The sequence below is a fragment of the Pseudochaenichthys georgianus genome, chromosome 7, assembly GCF_902827115.2.
Source record: "Pseudochaenichthys georgianus chromosome 7, fPseGeo1.2, whole genome shotgun sequence".
NCBI classification, from domain to species: Eukaryota; Metazoa; Chordata; class Actinopteri; order Perciformes; family Channichthyidae; genus Pseudochaenichthys; species Pseudochaenichthys georgianus.
In genome coordinates this window covers 1497206-1515379 of record NC_047509.1, presented here as the reverse complement: position 1 = coordinate 1515379, position 18174 = coordinate 1497206, and the positions used below count along the sequence as shown (strand labels likewise).

General features: G+C 40.2%; 1 protein-coding gene across 1 annotated transcript in view; it reads right to left on the bottom strand.

The window, feature by feature from the left end:
• Positions 1–4994: 4994 nt before the first annotated feature.
• Positions 4995–18174, bottom strand: part of slc6a8 (solute carrier family 6 member 8) — a 51965-nt gene continuing 38785 nt past the window's right edge. Inside the window, 6 exon segments of the mRNA XM_034086809.2 lie at positions 4995–11148; positions 12460–12630; positions 13104–13204; positions 13888–13990; positions 17172–17309; positions 17859–17971. Of these exon segments, the coding sequence (XP_033942700.1) occupies positions 11014–11148; positions 12460–12630; positions 13104–13204; positions 13888–13990; positions 17172–17309; positions 17859–17971 (761 nt within the window). The 3' untranslated portion in view covers positions 4995–11013.

The window sequence follows — 18174 nt, the reverse complement described above, 5'->3', positions numbered from 1 at the left end:
AACGTTTCTCAGTTCTACGGGGCGTGGTTTGCAAAATTGGAACCTTTTCACTCCCAGATAGTCCCTGCTCTGAAAAGGTTCCAATTCCCGAAAAAAAGTTCTAGTTCCAGATCTTTTTGGTGTGAACGCAAAATCCCAGGAACTATCGGAACTATTCCTGGGAAAAGTACTCCGGTGAGAAAGCGCCTAAAATACTGTTAGAATATGTAACTGTCCAATACAATTAGATGTTCTTCTCTAATATCTGGGGTAGAAACAAAATATTTGATTCATTAATTGTGAATACATTTTTAAAAAGCCCCGTAAAGTCTTAAAGCACTTGTATTTCTAAGTGTTTTAAATATATTCCCTCTCTTCTGTCTCCGGGCAGATTAGATCAGCGATTCTGTCACAACAAGGATGTTTTTGGCAGAAGACAACATGACAATGAAAACTTCAGATTTTGGTAATGTACATTTTCATTTCTTCAAGTTGTGTTTTTTCGCATTCAACGGCTGCAGATATTTTTTATTAATTATCCCCCCCCCCCTCTTACCCACCAGGCTCCAGACAATAAAAAAAAAATGATTATATAACTTTAAAAATATAAAACTCTCTAAAATGTCAGTTTGATTTGCGTTAAATAAAATACTGCGGTTAGTTTAATTAGTGTAATTTCAGTGGCCTCTACAACATATCATCTCACTAGTTTTAATCACCAGTAATAATCTCTGTATGTCGTCAGTTTAAATCCACCAGACCGCCAATCAACACGCAAATAAGGATTAATTTTATCATTAATTAGTGTTATTTAATTAGCTGTTAATTAACTTTTTAACTAATTACATGTGACCCTTAAAACTGATGTTTTCCGTCAAACTAAAGGTCCAAAAAGTCTAGATTAATTTCCATTTAGTAGATACTTTTTAAAGGTGCAATCAGTATTTATTTCAACCGTCACTGGGTAATTTCTAACTTGTAAATTAGTGAAACACCACTGAATATAGTTGTAGATAATTCAAAGGATAATAATAATGTGACATATTAATCACAATATAAAACTGTATGTCCATTAAAATTGGCTTTAACTACCGTGGACAGTCCGTTTTTACACTCTTCAATGAACTTTACCAACTGGGCGCTAAGAGGGATTAAGCAAAAACTACTGTCCCTATTTCCATATCATTTGGTGAAGCAATGGATCCATGGAGAAACCATTACATTTTGGATCTCAATCGCTCACCCTGTGTTACAGTGATTGGCTGGTCTGGTCTTTCTTCATCACTTTGATTCTTTAATCGGAGCAAGCAGAGGCTCTGATTGGCCGAAACCACATTCAGTTAAGTCTGTTTTTATTCTCACTTTAAAAGAAACGTTTCTGTATTTATTTTAAATGAAATGCAGTTCATTGTGTGGCTTTTAGTTTTGAAGAGACAGACTTGGCTACAGGAACTCTCCATATATGGTCATGTCTCATTCATTGGATTGATTGATACCATAGTATGAAGACGCTCTGGAGGCTCCCTATGACTGCTGGGATATGTAGTTCTTATTTCCTGTTAATATTATTGATATTTTTTACTGAAGATATTTCCCAGGTGGGATTAAGAAGTGTATTCTGCCTTTTTCAACTAAAACTGACATTTCTATCATTTTCTTTCTTTGCAGTTTTTCAGCCTTCAAACATTTTTTAACCTATTTTTAAACACAAAATGCAGTATTTTTAAACATCCGCCATTATGTCGACATTTTTAAAATTAATTCCATGAAAAAAAACAAGCAGATTATTTTGTATCTCCTTTTAAAATAATAATAATAACGTGAGTCTGAGCCGTGACGGGGGTCTGAGGACGAAATACTGATATTCAGAAATATACACAGAGAGAAAAATAAATCCTCTAAAACTAAAACTCTTCAAAACACTTGAGCACTTTGAACATTAGAAATCAAAAGAACAAAAACAACATTCCCTTTCGTGGTGCGTTCAGAGACACACAAAGCCTTAACATCACTGCATCGCAGCAAACCCCGCCAAAAATAAAAGCCCCGCCTATCGCTGATTGTTTACATTAGCCGGTCAGACACCATTTAAAAGTCTCGCAGCACCGACGTGTTAAAATAGCATTCTCAATTTCAATTTGTTTGTATCCACAGCGTACGTTTAGCATCCTTCATGTCAGATTTTCAGATTCAAATATGTTCCTCGGTGCTGGAGAACCTTTAAAAGCAGCAACGTGAAACAGGCCGAGGAGGGAAATGTTTTGAACTACACTTCCCAGAATCCTCTCCTGCCGCCAGCCGACGCCGCCGCTGACAAGACATTTGCATAAAAAGCTGAAAGGGAGTTTTATTTTGAAAGTCTAAAATGGGAAGTGAGGTAGCCGGCGTCGCTTCGTCGCTGGTGTTTCGCCGGCTAAAGCGTCAACAATCAGTCATCATCAAAATCACATACTGCATCAAATATAGATAACGCACAAAGATATTCAATATATATATCTGTCATACTGTATGTATCAGCAAAATAAAAGCCTCCATCTCTGATTCATTTTACAATATGTAAAACAAAACATGATTTCTAACGTGACTCTTTTCCAAAGTGCTAGCGACATTATTTTACAACAATGTGCAAATGTATACTTTTTATATATATATTTTACATTCTAATGGTTATGTGATAGGTGGATGCAGAGTGGTTGCTGGGAGACAGAGTTGTAGACACGCCCCCCCGCACGCAGACTGCTGATTGGTTGGCGTTAAAGAAGAGCTGTACTGTGATTGGCTCTGGAGTTAAGACAACGACGTAAGGCAGGGGGGACTGGGTAGTAGCCCGGGACTCTCGACCGGCCCACTTCAGTACCGCCGGCCCACCTCGGTACCGCTAGTAAATTGTCAAGGGGGGGCTAGTGACTTATCTGACCGGCCCACATCGTCCGGCCGGCCCACTTCAGCACCAGCCAATCGGGATTCGTCCCGAACGTCTCGATGGCCAGTCCGCCACTGACGTAAGGCAATGCTTGGCATCAGGTTGAGTCCTCAGGCTCTCATCTCTCCACCAGCTGATCACAGGTCAATATTAAAACACTGATTTAAGTTATTAGAGCAAATAGATTTGAAATCCCTAATTTCTCTGATTGCTAAAGAATATATATGTTTTTTATGTATTTCTTGGAATAATTTGACATGTGTATAACGTGTGTAGTTTAAATTAAGCAAAGGAATTAGTGAGAGTGAAATTAGACATTGCATATCTCAAACATATGTATCTAAGTGTGGGATTAGAACGTGATCAAAGTACTCTTATAGATTTAATTAGAATAAAAGGGTTAAATTACCGTCTAATTAAAAAAAACAGCAACCAAATAAATGTGTAGCTGGGAATGTAGCAGTAAAGCCGGACCCATACTGGTCTTTTAAACTACTTCTAATTGTAATATTTAAATAGAGATTAAGACTTAATTGCTTAATTGTTGTGTTTTGTGGTGACTTCTGAACAGATCATTTTGCAAAAGCTGATCGATTACTTTTGCAGCTTCGTGATCGATATTGCTGCATTTTTTAACGTGCTGAATTGAGTCCAATACGACCACAGAGGAGCAGAACCAGTTCTAGACTCTTCCAGACATTGAAAGATGAAATCCGGTCCCGTTATCAGACTTTATTCCAACCCAGGAAACCAGAGCTTATGGTTTCCTATCAGCTGTTAAAGAGGAGAGCGTGTTGATTGGTCGGAGGACTTCAGCCTTAATGGCGAGGCAGAGCAGAGAAGAAGAAGAAGAAGAAGAAGAAAGCAGAAGAGAAGAAGAAGAAGAAAGAAGAAGAAGAAAAGAAGAAGAAGAAGAAGAAAGAAGAAGAAGAAGAAGAAAAGAGAAGAAGAAGAGAAGAAGAAGGCATGAGACCCTCGCAGGGGTCAAAGGTCAATGAAAACAGGTGACGTCCTCTGGGCTCAACGTTAACTCTCATCCTCCACAAGTCTGCATCTTTTTTCTTTGACTGGAGACTCGTTAACGTGGAGCCCCGAGTGTCATTAGTACACATCTAGTAATTAATTAAGCTACTTTTTAATCACCTTGTAATGATTGTCTCTAGTCTACAGTTATGCTTGTGTATGGAAGACTGGAGCGTTACAGGAAGTCACACAGACAGAGGAAATGGTGGACAGCGGGACGGTATGAATTTGGGCTGGAAACACAAAAACATAACAAAATCATCTTCAGCACCAACGTGAGAGCAGATCGAATGTTTGCTTTGGAAGCTAGTATAAAAATAAATGGGATAGAATCATAAAAAATCATCTTTTTTGAAGAAATTAGTAAAAAAAATGTAAATCGTAAAATTCTTCCTCTTAGAATCTGCTAAATTGTGGGATAACTTATTTTTGTATTACTTAAAAAATACATTTTATATATTGGTTTATTTTGTCCATACATGTCATTTATTCAAAATAAAAAACATTTTATTCACAGCGTGTAATTAAAACAAATAAAAAATGTTTTATTGTTTGTCCGATTGAAGAAGTAAATAACCAAACTAATTGGACTACACTTCCCATAATGCATTGGGGGTTGTATACACCAACTATAATGTTAGCAACTTTTGGCAAAACGTTTTTTATTTTATCATTACGTTATTTTTCCTCAACTTCATTGGGCTCAACAGGAACATCGGATGTAAGGTCAGTAATTTTGTTAATTTCCGATTAATTTTGTGATGTTTTCGTTAAAAGAAAATGTGTATTTTAAGGTTTCGAGCCCAAACCCGATGACGGCGCCCCCTGCTGGCTCATCTGATCCGACCTCAGTTTCCCGAAAAACTTGAAGGTAAGAACGTTATTTATAATCACGATCAAATATGTTTTGTATTTCAGAAAGTCTGATAAGAAACCGAACAGAAACAAATCCTTTTTGTCCCTTTTGAGCTTCCATACTGTCTTTATTTTGGAGGTTTTTGGCTATAAAATCAATGACAATATTTTTCAAAAAGTGACCCTATAAAACAATATGTATCTACAGTAAAAATGAAGCAGAAATAAAAAGTTTAATTTCGTTAAAAAGCTGAGAGTAGAGGAGGGAAACAGACGCTCTCAGATGGAAACCAGCGGTGAGAGTTTGTTGGACAGAATCAATGATAAAAAGCTGGAGACAGATTTTCTAAACTTTCTCTTTGTTTTAGAATAAGGTAACCAAATATTAAAGCCAACGTTTTTGGGCAGAATTGGTAGAATTTACGACTTCCCATCATCGTCAACAAAAAGTCTTATCATATGGCGGTTGGGGGGGAGTGACACTACGGACCCTCTTACATGATGCCGTTTAAAACATATAGTAATACAGGGCGGTGACGGCCATCAGCGAACCGAGCCGGGCTTTCTCCGCATCAGATTTGTCATGAATCAAATTTACGAAAAGTGTTTTAGCCAATCAAAATGAAATATGCAGGACATCGTCTCAATTTGTGGGACACACCAAAAGTCGTGAGAATGCTGTGTAGTATATATCTGGTCACCCTAGTTGCCATGAGTTAGTCTCTCTCCGTTGGTGCGCTGGGCTAATGCTAATAATGCTAATGCGAGCAAATAAAATGGCGGCTTCACAAAACGTTTCTCAGTTCTACGGGGCGTGGTTTGCAAAATTGGAACCTTTTCACTCCCAGATAGTCCCTGCTCTGAAAAGGTTCCAATTCCCGAAAAAAAGTTCTAGTTCCAGATCTTTTTGGTGTGAACGCAAAATCCCAGGAACTATCGGAACTATTCCTGGGAAAAGTACTCCGGTGAGAAAGCGCCTAAATACTGTTAGAATATGTAACTGTCCAATACAATTAGATGTTCTTCTCTAATATCTGGGGTAGAAACAAAATATTTGATTCATTAATGTGAATACATTTTTAAAAAGCCCCCGTAAAGTCTTAAAGCACTTGTATTTCTAAGTGTTTTAAATATATTCCCTCTCTTCTGTCTCCGGGCAGATTAGATCAGCGATTCTGTCACAACAAGGATGTTTTTGGCAGAAGACAACATGACAATGAAACTTCAGATTTTGGTAATGTACATTTTCATTTCTTCAAGTTGTGTTTTTTCGCATTCAACGGCTGCAGATATTTTTTATTAATTATCCCCCCCCCCCCTCTGACCCACCAGGCTCCAGACAATAAAAAAACAATGATTATATAACTTTAAAAATATAAAACTCTCTAAAATGTCAGTTTGATTTGCGTTAAATAAAATACTGCGGTTAGTTTAATTAGTGTAATTTCAGTGGCCTCTACAACATATCATCTCACTAGTTTTAATCACCAGTAATAATCTCTGTATGTCGTCAGTTTAAATCCACCAGACCGGCCAATCAACACGCAAATAAGGATTAATTTCATCATTAATTAGTGTTATTTAATTAGCTGTTAATTAACTTTTTAACTAATTACATGTGACCCTTAAAACTGATGTTTTCCGTCAAACTAAAGTCCAAAAAGTCTAGATTAATTTCCATTTAGTAGATACTTTTTTAAAGGTGCAATCAGTATTTATTTCACCGTCACTGGGTAATTTCTAACTTGTAAATTAGTGAAACACAACTGAATATAGTTGTAGATAATTCAAAGGATAATAATAATGTGACATATTAATCACAATATAAAACTGTATGTCCATTAAAATTGGCTTTAACTACCGTGGACAGTCCGTTTTTACACTCTTCAATGAACTTTACCAACTGGGCGCTAAGAGGGATTAAGCAAAAACTACTGTCCCTATTTCCATATCATTTGGTGAAGCATGGATCCATGGAGAAACCATTACATTTTGGATCTCAATCGCTCACCCTGTGTTACAGTGATTGGCTGGTCTGGTCTTTCTTCATCACTTTGATTCTTTAATCGGAGCAAGCAGAGGCTCTGATTGGCCGAAACCACATTCAGTTAAGTCTGTTTTTATTCTCACTTTAAAAGAAACGTTTCTGTATTTATTTTAAATGAAATGCAGTTCATTGTGTGGCTTTTAGTTTTGAAGAGACAGACTTGGCTACAGGAACTCTCCATATATGGTCATGTCTCATTCATTGGATTGATTGATACCATAGTATGAAGACGCTCTGGAGGCTCCCTATGACTGCTGGGATATGTAGTTCTTATTTCCTGTTAATATTATTGATATTTTTTACTGAAGATATTTCCCAGGTGGGATTAAGAAGTGTATTCTGCCTTTTTCAACTAAAACTGACATTTTCTTATCATTTTCTTTGCAGTTTTTCAGCCTTCAAACATTTTTTAACCTATTTTTAAACACAAAATGCAGTATTTTTAAACATCCGCCATTATGTCGACATTTTTAAAATTAATTCCATGAAAAAAAACAAGCAGATTATTTTGTATCTCCTTTTAAAATAATAATAATAACGTGAGTCTGAGCCGTGACGGGGGTCTGAGGACGAAATACTGATATTCAGAAATATACACAGAGAGAAAAATAAATCCTCTAAAACTAAAACTCTTCAAAACACTTGAGCACTTTGAACATTAGAAATCAAAAGAACAAAACAACATTCCCTTTCGTGGTGCGTTCAGAGACACACAAAGCCTTAACATCACTGCATCGCAGCAAACCCCGCCAAAAATAAAAGCCCCGCCTATCGCTGATTGTTTACATTAGCCGGTCAGACACCATTTAAAAGTCTCGCAGCACCGACGTGTTAAAATAGCATTCTCAATTTCAATTTGTTTGTATCCACAGCGTACGTTTAGCATCCTTCATGTCAGATTTTCAGATTCAAATATGTTCCTCGGTGCTGGAGAACCTTTAAAAGCAGCAACGTGAAACAGGCCGAGGAGGGAAATGTTTTGAACTACACTTCCCAGAATCCTCTCCTGCCGCCAGCCGACGCCGCCGCTGACAAGACATTTGCATAAAAAGCTGAAAGGGAGTTTTATTTTGAAAGTCTAAAATGGGAAGTGAGGTAGCCGGCGTCGCTTCGTCGCTGGTGTTTCGCCGGCTAAAGCGTCAACAATCAGTCATCATCAAAATCACATACTGCATCAAATATAGATAACGCACAAAGATATTCAATATATATATCTGTCATACTGTATGTATCAGCAAAATAAAAGCCTCCATCTCTGATTCATTTTACAATATGTAAAACAAAACATGATTTCTAACGTGACTCTTTTCCAAAGTGCTAGCGACATTATTTTACAACAATGTGCAAATGTATACTTTTTATAATATATATTTTACATTCTAATGGTTATGTGATAGGTGGATGCAGAGTGGTTGCTGGGAGACAGAGTTGTAGACACGCCCCCCCGCACGCAGACTGCTGATTGGTTGGCGTTAAAGAAGAGCTGTACTGTGATTGGCTCTGGAGTTAAGACAACGACGTAAGGCAGGGGGGACTGGGTAGTAGCCCGGGACTCTCGACCGGCCCACTTCAGTACCGCCGGCCCACCTCGGTACCGCTAGTAAATTGTCAAGGGGGGGCTAGTGACTTATCTGACCGGCCCACATCATCCGGCCGGCCCACTTCAGCACCAGCCAATCGGGATTCGTCCCGAACGTCTCGATGGCCAGTCCGCCACTGACGTAAGGCAATGCTTGGCATCAGGTTGAGTCCTCAGGCTCTCATCTCTCCACCAGCTGATCACAGGTCAATATTAAAACACTGATTTAAGTTATTAGAGCAAATAGATTTAAAATCCCTAATTTCTCTGATTGCTAAAGAATATATATGTTTTTTATGTATTTCTTGGAATAATTTGACATGTGTATAACGTGTGTAGTTTAAATTAAGCAAAGGAATTAGTGAGAGTGAAATTAGACATTGCATATCTCAAACATATGTATCTAAGTGTGGGATTAGAACGTGATCAAAGTACTCTTATAGATTTAATTAGAATAAAAGGGTTAAATTACCGTCTAATTAAATAAAAACAGCAACCAAATAAATGTGTAGCTGGGAATGTAGCAGTAAAGCCGGACCCATACTGGTCTTTTAAACTACTTCTAATTGTAATATTTAAATAGAGATTAAGACTTAATTGCTTAATTGTTGTGTTTTGTGGTGACTTCTGAACAGATCATTTTGCAAAAGCTGATCGATTACTTTTGCAGCTTCGTGATCGATATTGCTGCATTTTTTAACGTGCTGAATTGAGTCCAATACGACCACAGAGGAGCAGAACCAGTTCTAGACTCTTCCAGACATTGAAAGATGAAATCCGGTCCCGTTATCAGACTTTATTCCAACCCAGGAAACCAGAGCTTATGGTTTCCTATCAGCTGTTAAAGAGGAGAGCGTGTTGATTGGTCGGAGGACTTCAGCCTTAATGGCGAGGCAGAGAAGAAGAAGAAGAAGAAGAAGAAGAAGAAGAAGAAGAAGAAGAAGAAGAAGAAGAAGAAGAAGAAGAAGAAGAAGAAGAAGAAGAAGAAGACACTTCAGTCGACCCGGCGGGGGGGGCGAGAAACGAAGACCCTAAGGTTGAAGGTCAGATCCAGTGTGGTTTCAGTCTCTGATTAAAATATTATTCTGTCCCTAACTTCTGCTGGAGTTCACAGACCGGGACTAACGGTGGACTCGGGACTTCAACTGAGCCTGGAGCAGTGCATACTTCATCCAGGAAGTGCTTCAAGTCATAATTATCTTTATTTAACATTAATCTGCCAATCACTATTAATCAAACCATACAATTTGTGTCACAATTTCCTTCTTTTATTGCTTTTTTTGTCTGAACAGTCCAAAGAATTCAGATTCTTCTTGATACATGTTTTGCCAATGAACCAATTGTCTTTGGATGAAAGCATCAGCCAAATGAAAGTGAATAAAAACGTACATGCTGGTTTCTCTCTGGGTCAAGCAAGTTAAGATCGTGAAACTAACTATTTCATTGTTTAACTTGAAGCTGGTTTTTACAGAGGAAGCCGAAGCGTCGTGCTCGAAATCTCCTGAAAAAACGAGCTTTTTTGTCATGGTTTAAGCTCCTCCTCCATCCTCCTCACCGAGTCAACTCGACAGTAAATAAGCCATCTTGAAATAACACTAAATTTGGATAATATGAAACGCATAAGATGGTCATTGACTGAATTCTCACTGGAGCTTTTCCTCCTAATATCAGATCTAATATCTCCACGGTGTGATTTAAAACACATCGCGCTGTTCATTCACAGTATTTCACGTGGAAGCGAGCTGCGACGAAACGTTAAGAAAACAAACCGGTTCAGTCCGGATCCGGTTTCTAGATCAATAACACGAGCGATGAGGAATTTGCTCCGTAACAGGAAGTGGCTTTCTTTGACACTTTAAGTCCAGCTGACACACTTAGTCAAAGACACTCAGGACTATGAATCTAAGCGTTTTTTAAATCCCGCTACGGCGCAAACGCCCTCTGGTCCGTCGGTCTACAACTCCGTCTGCAGAAAGCCATCACACACACACACACACTTTCAAAACGTTTACCCACAAGTCTCGAGCACCAGTCCCTGTTGAGGCAGTGTGTGTATATGCGTGCGTGTGTGTGTGTGTGTGTGTGTGTGTGTGTGTGTGTGTGTGTGTGTGTCCACCCCGCCCACCCAGAGACAAGACACTCCAACATGGAGGAAGCCCAGCAGCTGTTTGTGAACACAGTGAAACTCTTTCTTCTTCAGCTCCTCCAGATAAAAAAAACGTTGCATGGCGTCCTTGTAATATTATATTTACACGTTTCCAAGATGGAAACCAGCAGATAAATGTGTTCTGTACCTGCAAAAAGGTTTGCAGGTACAGGACACATTTATCTGCTGGTTTTAATCTCACATTTTTGTTTTATTCTGAAGGGGAAAAACAGGAAGTTGATGCTGTGATTGTTTAAAAAAAATAGTAATAATCCGCCTGGAGGAGCCGCTTTGTTCTTTTTTTACAGGGTTGGAAAATCTTTTTTCCAGCTTTGGTCTGCCCGGTGCCGATCGAAGGTTTGAAGGACGGCCATCGATTGGTTGATCCGAGGAGACGACCAATCGACGGAGGTGGAGGTCGTCTTGTGGTAGGTGGGAGGGGTGGAGATGTAGAGTCCCGCCTACATGACGCTCTCGAAGATGATGACCTTGTTCTCCTCGGTGCCGGGGGCGTTGGAGGCCAGGGCCCGGAGGTCGGGGGCCATGTACTCCAGGTGGTGGTGCCCCCACACCGGGGTGGTGAGGTGGGCCCAGCGCTGAAACACAGCAGGGGGCAAAGGTTACACACTACGCAAAGGTTAGGTACGTTTCTGATTTATGAACGAGAAACTCCAAAGGTGTTTCTGTCCGTCACGTGGCTGTTGCATTAGTCGTGGGTGACCTAGTCTTCTTTGCTCCTTACTTGTATACGTGACCGGCTCCATCGAAATCAGTCGCATTGACCCGAAGACACATTTTGAGTTGTATACAAAGAGGAGATTCTAGCTTTCTAATGATATCAGGATTGTTGTTGTAATATATCCAGATATTAAGCAACATATGTCACGTTATATAACGACTGTCACCGAGTCATCGTTTTGAGAAAAGGCCTTTAAAGTTTTCTCTCCTCTGGAATCCATCGATCTGATTGGTTATTAGAAAATGATCAAAATACTACGGAGGGAAGATATTTTCGTTTGGAGGGGAAGCTCGCGAGTGTGTGTGTGTACGTGTATACGTGTGTGTACGTGTATACGTGTGTGTGTAATTTTGCGTTTGTGTGTATTGTGTTTGTTCCCGGGGAAAATCCTCAGGAGAAACACCGGCTGTTGTTCTGCCCGCTGTGACGTCAAGTTACTCCGTTCTCCGCTTGTATTTATGCCGAAGCTTCAAAGTTGTATTTATCTTCTGAATTTGCCGAAACAAGTTTAATATTCTGAAAGCCAAGACTTTGTTTAATTGAAATCAGATGAAAACAAACTGTCACGGACCCTGCCGTGTAATCTATGATCACTATATGCCTACATTCATAATGTCAGCGGAGGGAGGGGGGTGGCGCTGCGGAACAGCCGAGTGCGAGTGAGAGCTGTCTTCGTCCCTTCACGAGCTTCAAACATGTATTTATTGTGATTTTGGAAATAGAAGTTTCATATTCTGAAAGCCAAGACTTTGTTTATTTAAAATCAAACAAAAAACCCGAACACTGAAAGAATAGTTTTTTATGTAAATCCACGTTTATTTTGAAATGAGCCGTCGCGACTTCCGACTGGTTTCGATAGAGCGGGTCACACACGTACATAAGTGCATATCGTCTTAAATATCCCATATTCAGTCAAGAAGAGTCATTTACAAATATGTTGTTTTGAATATTCAGTATTAATGATCTCAATCTGCAAAGTAACTATGACCAATGTTGTTTTACTGAAGTACAGCACTTACGGTAATACAATAAAACGTTTTAAACAACTGGAGCATATTATTATTAAAGATTATCAGTGAGAAATGTTTCACCGATTTTCAAAGTTGCTTTTCCAGTGTGTGTGTGTGTGTGTGTGTGTGTGTGTGTGTGTGTGTGTGTGCGCGCTGACCTCCTTGAAGGTGCCCTTGGCGCTGACCAGCTTGTAGAGGATGCTGACGGGGATGCAGAGCATGGAGGAGAGCGCCAGGCACCAGCCGATCACCTCGCCCCACCACGGGTACACGTACGTGTTGTTGTAGGTCAGAGGCTTGTAGTTCACCAGGTGGAAGATGAAGATGCCCTGCAGAGGAGAGGACAGGACATCCAGCATAAAACCAGCTGTCATGGCAGGAGAAACAGCTGGAGACACATTTGCCCCAGACAAACCCTAGACTATGCATTTCTGAATTTACTTTTAACAAAGTCTATCCATTTCTGCCTCGTATCGCGGTGCCAGTGGCAGCAAGGTAAACAAGGTAGACCAGACGTCTCTCACCCCAGCAACATTCCCCAGCTCTTCCCGGGGATCCCGAGGCATTCCCAGGCCAGATGAGATTTATAATCTCTCCGGCGTGTTCTGGGTGGACCCCGGGGTCTCTAAAGGAAGGCACAGCGGAGGGTCCTGATCAGAAGCCTCAACCGGCTCCTCTCAACATTAAGGAGCAGCAGCTCTACTCCGATTATGAATAATGAAAATACTGCGTTGGAAAGCGTTAAACAAAACAGTTATTTGTTTTTGTTTATGTCTACGGGGCCCGTGTGGTCGAGTCTCACCATGCAGACGGCGGGCGTGATGAAGGACCAGCACCACTTGATCCAGGGGAACGGCCGGTAGCCGATCATAAGGGCCACATCGTCCATGAAGCGGTCGGCACCTGCAGGAGAGACGGAGCAGCCATCAGGGACCTGCTAATACTGCAGGAACAGTATACATATATTGTGATGTACTTCACTCTGTCCTTTTCTCTGATATTTTACTGTATTTTTTCGACATACAATACTGGGACCATTTATCCGACATACTATACTAAGTTGTCTTTTCAGATATTTCCGACATACTATACCATGAGACTCTTAAATCTTTACTGCTCATAAAAAGACTTTGACAAATTATACTACAACTTTGTGTCCTGACCAACTATAGTGCTATTCTATTACTTTGAGATACTTCAGTGTTTTTTTCTGAGATTTTCGACAAACTGTACTAAGATGTATTGTGACCGTCTCAGGACACACTGCGTCGCGCCACAGCGGTTTGAACTTTGAAAAACTATACTTTACTGTAACACCATATTCACACACCTACTTTAGAGATCAGATCCTTTACCATGGCGCACCATACTTCACTGTGAAACACTACACTGTGTGTGTGTGTGTGTGTGTGTGTGTGTGTGTGTGTGTGTGTGTGTGTGTGTGTGTGTGTGTGTGTGTGTGTGTGTGTGTGTGTGTGTGTGTGTGTGTGTGTGTGTGTGTGTGTGTGTGTGTGTGTGTGTGTGTGTGTGTGTGTGTGTGTGTGTGTGTGTGTGTGTGTGTGTGTGTGTGTGTGTGTGTGACATACCGTAGACCCAGGCAACTACTATGCATTCCCAGAATGCTTGCCACAACAGACTCATCCCACTGGCTGAATAATAGTCAAATAATTGGAAGACGTACATCCCCGCCTGCAGACATCAAGAGAGAGAGATGTACAAATACAAACATGTAAATAAGAGCATCCTTAGTGCAGGGTTCACACACTTCTCCAGGACCTTTACCTAAATGCCCACGACCAAAAACATGACTCTTTCTCAGCGTACCACTGAAAATGGTTTATTTGAACATGGAACAGGAAACAAATCCAACAGCTAGCTTCACGCTAAAGCAACTCAAATCTCTCACCAGCAAAACACCTCGTCGGCTAAATGCCATTTTAATTTCATTACTATACGACACAGTATTTATTATAATTATAGTGTTACTATTTCGGCGATTAGATCAAATATAAATTATATTTGATGCAACTTTAGTTACATTTCCATGACTTTCCAAAACTTTGGGGAAAATATTGTTTTTCATAATTTTTCCAGGGCCTTGAATTAGCTTTTAGAATTTCCATGACTTCCCCAGGTTTGTAATGACCGTAAGAAGAACCCTGTAAGTGTCACAACCTTATATTCACAGTCTCTGGTCACAACATGGGAGTTTGCAGCATTACAAAGCACAGAGACTGCAATAGACAAGAGGAAGTATACAAGTAGTCCCGGTGGATGCAACAAGTACATTTACTCAAGTGTTTACAATGAGGTAGTATTTCTATTTCATTTATTGATCCACATTTGGGATTTGTTTGCGTTGCAGCAGCATCAAAAACAAGGCTTTGCACATACGTAGACATTAAAGCAATAGAAATCAACTATTCAAAAATGTAAACATCTCAAAAGAGAAATCAAACAGCAAGTTGACCGTGAAGATTAAAAGCATGTCTGACAAATAAAACACTATTGAAGTAAATACAATATAAAGTAGGATATTAAATACGTTGAGTGTGTGGAATATTAAATATAAATGTACATTGTGAGTTTGAGTCTGGATACTTCGACTCCATTACATTTGGAATCAAAGACTTTTCTTTTTGCCGCTGCTTTTAATTGAACTACTGCACTGTAACTTTTATCCATGTATTTTTTCTTTTAATGTTTCTTTTATTAGCTTTTCTTTTTAATGACTGATTTTAAATGCCATTTTCTTAATGTCTTTCATTTTTTGTAAAGCACTTTCATTTCATTTTTATTTGTCCCGCTCATGGTACGCAAAACCAAATGTACAACAATTGCCATAAAACATGACTCCACCAAAGGAGCAGGGAGAAGAATAACATCTTGTCGTTGCCCCTTTCTAAAAAAACAAATAAATACAAATAGATCGTCTGCCCTTCATAATAATGATTTTTTTTTTTTTTTTTTTTTTCACAGGCAAACATAACAGTATCTTAGGATACTACGAGAAACACACAAAAAAACCAACTTATTTCCCACTTGACGGTTAACGGAAAGAAACAAAACAACACCAAAACAAAAACTTTGAATTGCCTTGTGTTGAAAGGTGCTATATAAATAAACTTGCCTTGCCTTACTACAATGATGTATTACCCACACTACTTCATTCACTTTCCTGAGTAATAACATAGAGTATAAAACACTATAGAGAAAAGACTATCAAATCTAACATATTGCATATCTGATGTGTGTTGTTGCACAGCATATTAATACACATTGCTTATATTTGAACATTAAAGGGGACCTATCATGCAAAATGCACTTTTTGATGTCTTCTATTTTTGATGTCCCCGGTGGGTCGGGGAACTCACGCAGCGTCAGAAAATAAAACCCTCTCTCTTTTCCTCCGTACCCAAATCTCTAAAAACGGGGAACAACGGAGCTGATCCAGATTTGCGTCCGATATGACGTAACATCTGAAATGTGGACCCACGGGCCAATCAGAAAGTTGCTATCAGAAATAATGCCCGACTGTTTTGGACGTAATATGGTCGGTGTTTACATTAGCATCGCTAGCACTCAGAGCTAACCTGTGCTGGAGAGCATGTGTGTGAAGAAGCAGGAAGTAAAAAGGAACTCACCTTGTGGTATAACCGGCAAGAGAGAAGGCCCCGCATGAGCTCAGACCCCTCCTTTTTATTTTTTAAAGCTTTATACCCAGAATCAGCACTTTAGAAACAGGAAGTGAAATAGAGGGATATGAGGCACGGCTAGAATGATCTGTTTGGTGTTTGGAGCAAAACACTTCATAGACCTCATTCATACCAACGGTGTTTCGGGGCCGGTTCGGAGCTGGAGCTTGAAAAGCACCGTGTTTTCCTGTTCACACCGCAGCGGAGCCGCCTCTTAGCTCCGGGATCCGGTTCGTTTCAAGCACCAACAAATTGTCTGGCCAGAGCAAAAGCACCACATACACGCTTACGTCGAGGCGGGGGCAGGGGCGGGGTCAACTCCTGAACAACAACAAAAAGCTTGCGTTTTATCCAGTTTGTACACAACGATGGAGAAACTTAACAAGCAGCAGTGGTCCACTGAAGAGACCAGCTACCTACTGGGAATCTGGTCTTCCGAAGAGGTGCAGAGGAAGCTGGAGCACAATCGGCCATTGTTGTTGTTGTTGTTGTTGTTGTTGTGAGCTGTGAGGGGTTTCCGCGAGGTTTGGCTTTATGAAGCAAACGCTTACGTCATGACGCAAACGACGACGCAGCACCAGTCGGACTCTGGGCGGTGTGAAAAGAGCCGGAGCTAAACCGAAGAACCGGTTCTGAACCTGAAAAGCTCTAGCACGGAGCTTGAACCGGAGTTGCGTTGGTGTGAATGAGGTAATGGACATGTTTTGTATATATTTGTATTTATCTGAGACCCATGCTGTTGCCTACAAAGAGCATGATGGGTGACCTTTAATGTAGTTGCAATTCAATGTGCACATTTCACATTGTACTTCTCATGTTTATATACATATTTGTATTGTGTTTTATCGTTTTTTTTCTCATTCTCATGTTTATTTAATATTATCTTGTTAATGCAATCTTTAATTGAACTTCTTATGTTTATATAATTATATATACATGATTTCTCTTTTATTTATTTATTCCAATATGAAGCAAAACCCAAGTTCCTTCAGGATAAACGAAGTATTTTGACACCAAATGTAACCAATTAACCACCTTTTGTTTCAGCTACTAGTTAGTTTGTCATAACTGCAAATCTCTGCATTTACTTTTCTTGCTACTCCTTCTAAACGAAAAAGGCAGTTTCTCTAATCGTTTGTTTTGAATATCCGTGGAACCAGAGGGTTGTTGCGTACCTGTGTCACCATGGAGAGGTCGATGATGAAGCACAGCAGGCAGCACACGGCCACAGAGATTTCCCTTTTGTAGCGGAATTGGCTTTTCCCAGGAAACAGGTCCAGGATTCCCGTCACGAAGCCCTCCACGCCCACGAACTGGAGACGAGGAGACACAGGTCAATACAACACATGAGAGACATGAGAGACATGACACTTTATATATTCAGTTTAATGTTTACTATTCCTTCCCTCACATACTTGAATAATAACTTGCTTTATTTCCCAAATTGGGATCAAAAAAGTACTTCTTATCTTAAAGGTCCCCTGTTATACTGTTCTTCATCAATGTATCCCAGGTCTCAGATATATCCAGAGCCTGTCTCTGATTGGCTGAAACTCCAAACAGATCATTGCAGCATTACCCATAATCCCCTCTGTTTCAGCCCTGTTTCCAAAGTGCTGATTCTCTGTCTGTGACTTTAGATGAAAATAAGGAGCCCCTCCCCACGCCCCTCTGAGAGAGATTTGGTTACAAAGAACTCAATGGTGCTCTAGGAGAGATTCAGGTGATAAGGGGGGGGGGGGGGGGGGGGTACCTTGGTTGCTGATTGGCTAATGGTTACACAAAACATCGTTATGACATCATAAAGTGGCCAAAGCGTTAGCGTATGTCGTACAAGAAGTGAATTTCGACTGTTTCCTGACCTGACTGTCAAGTCCCAGCAGCAGCAGCATGAAGAAGAAGAGCGCGGCCCACAGAGGAGCCACCGGCATCAGCGTCACCGCCTTCGGGTACGCAATGAAGGCCAGACCTGGACCTGAAACACACACACACACACACACACACACACACACACACACACACACACACACACACACACACACACAACACACACACACACACACACACACACACACACACACACACACACACACACACACACACACACACACACACACACACACACACACACACACACACACACACACCACACCGGAAGTCAACACTGAGCGGATGAGA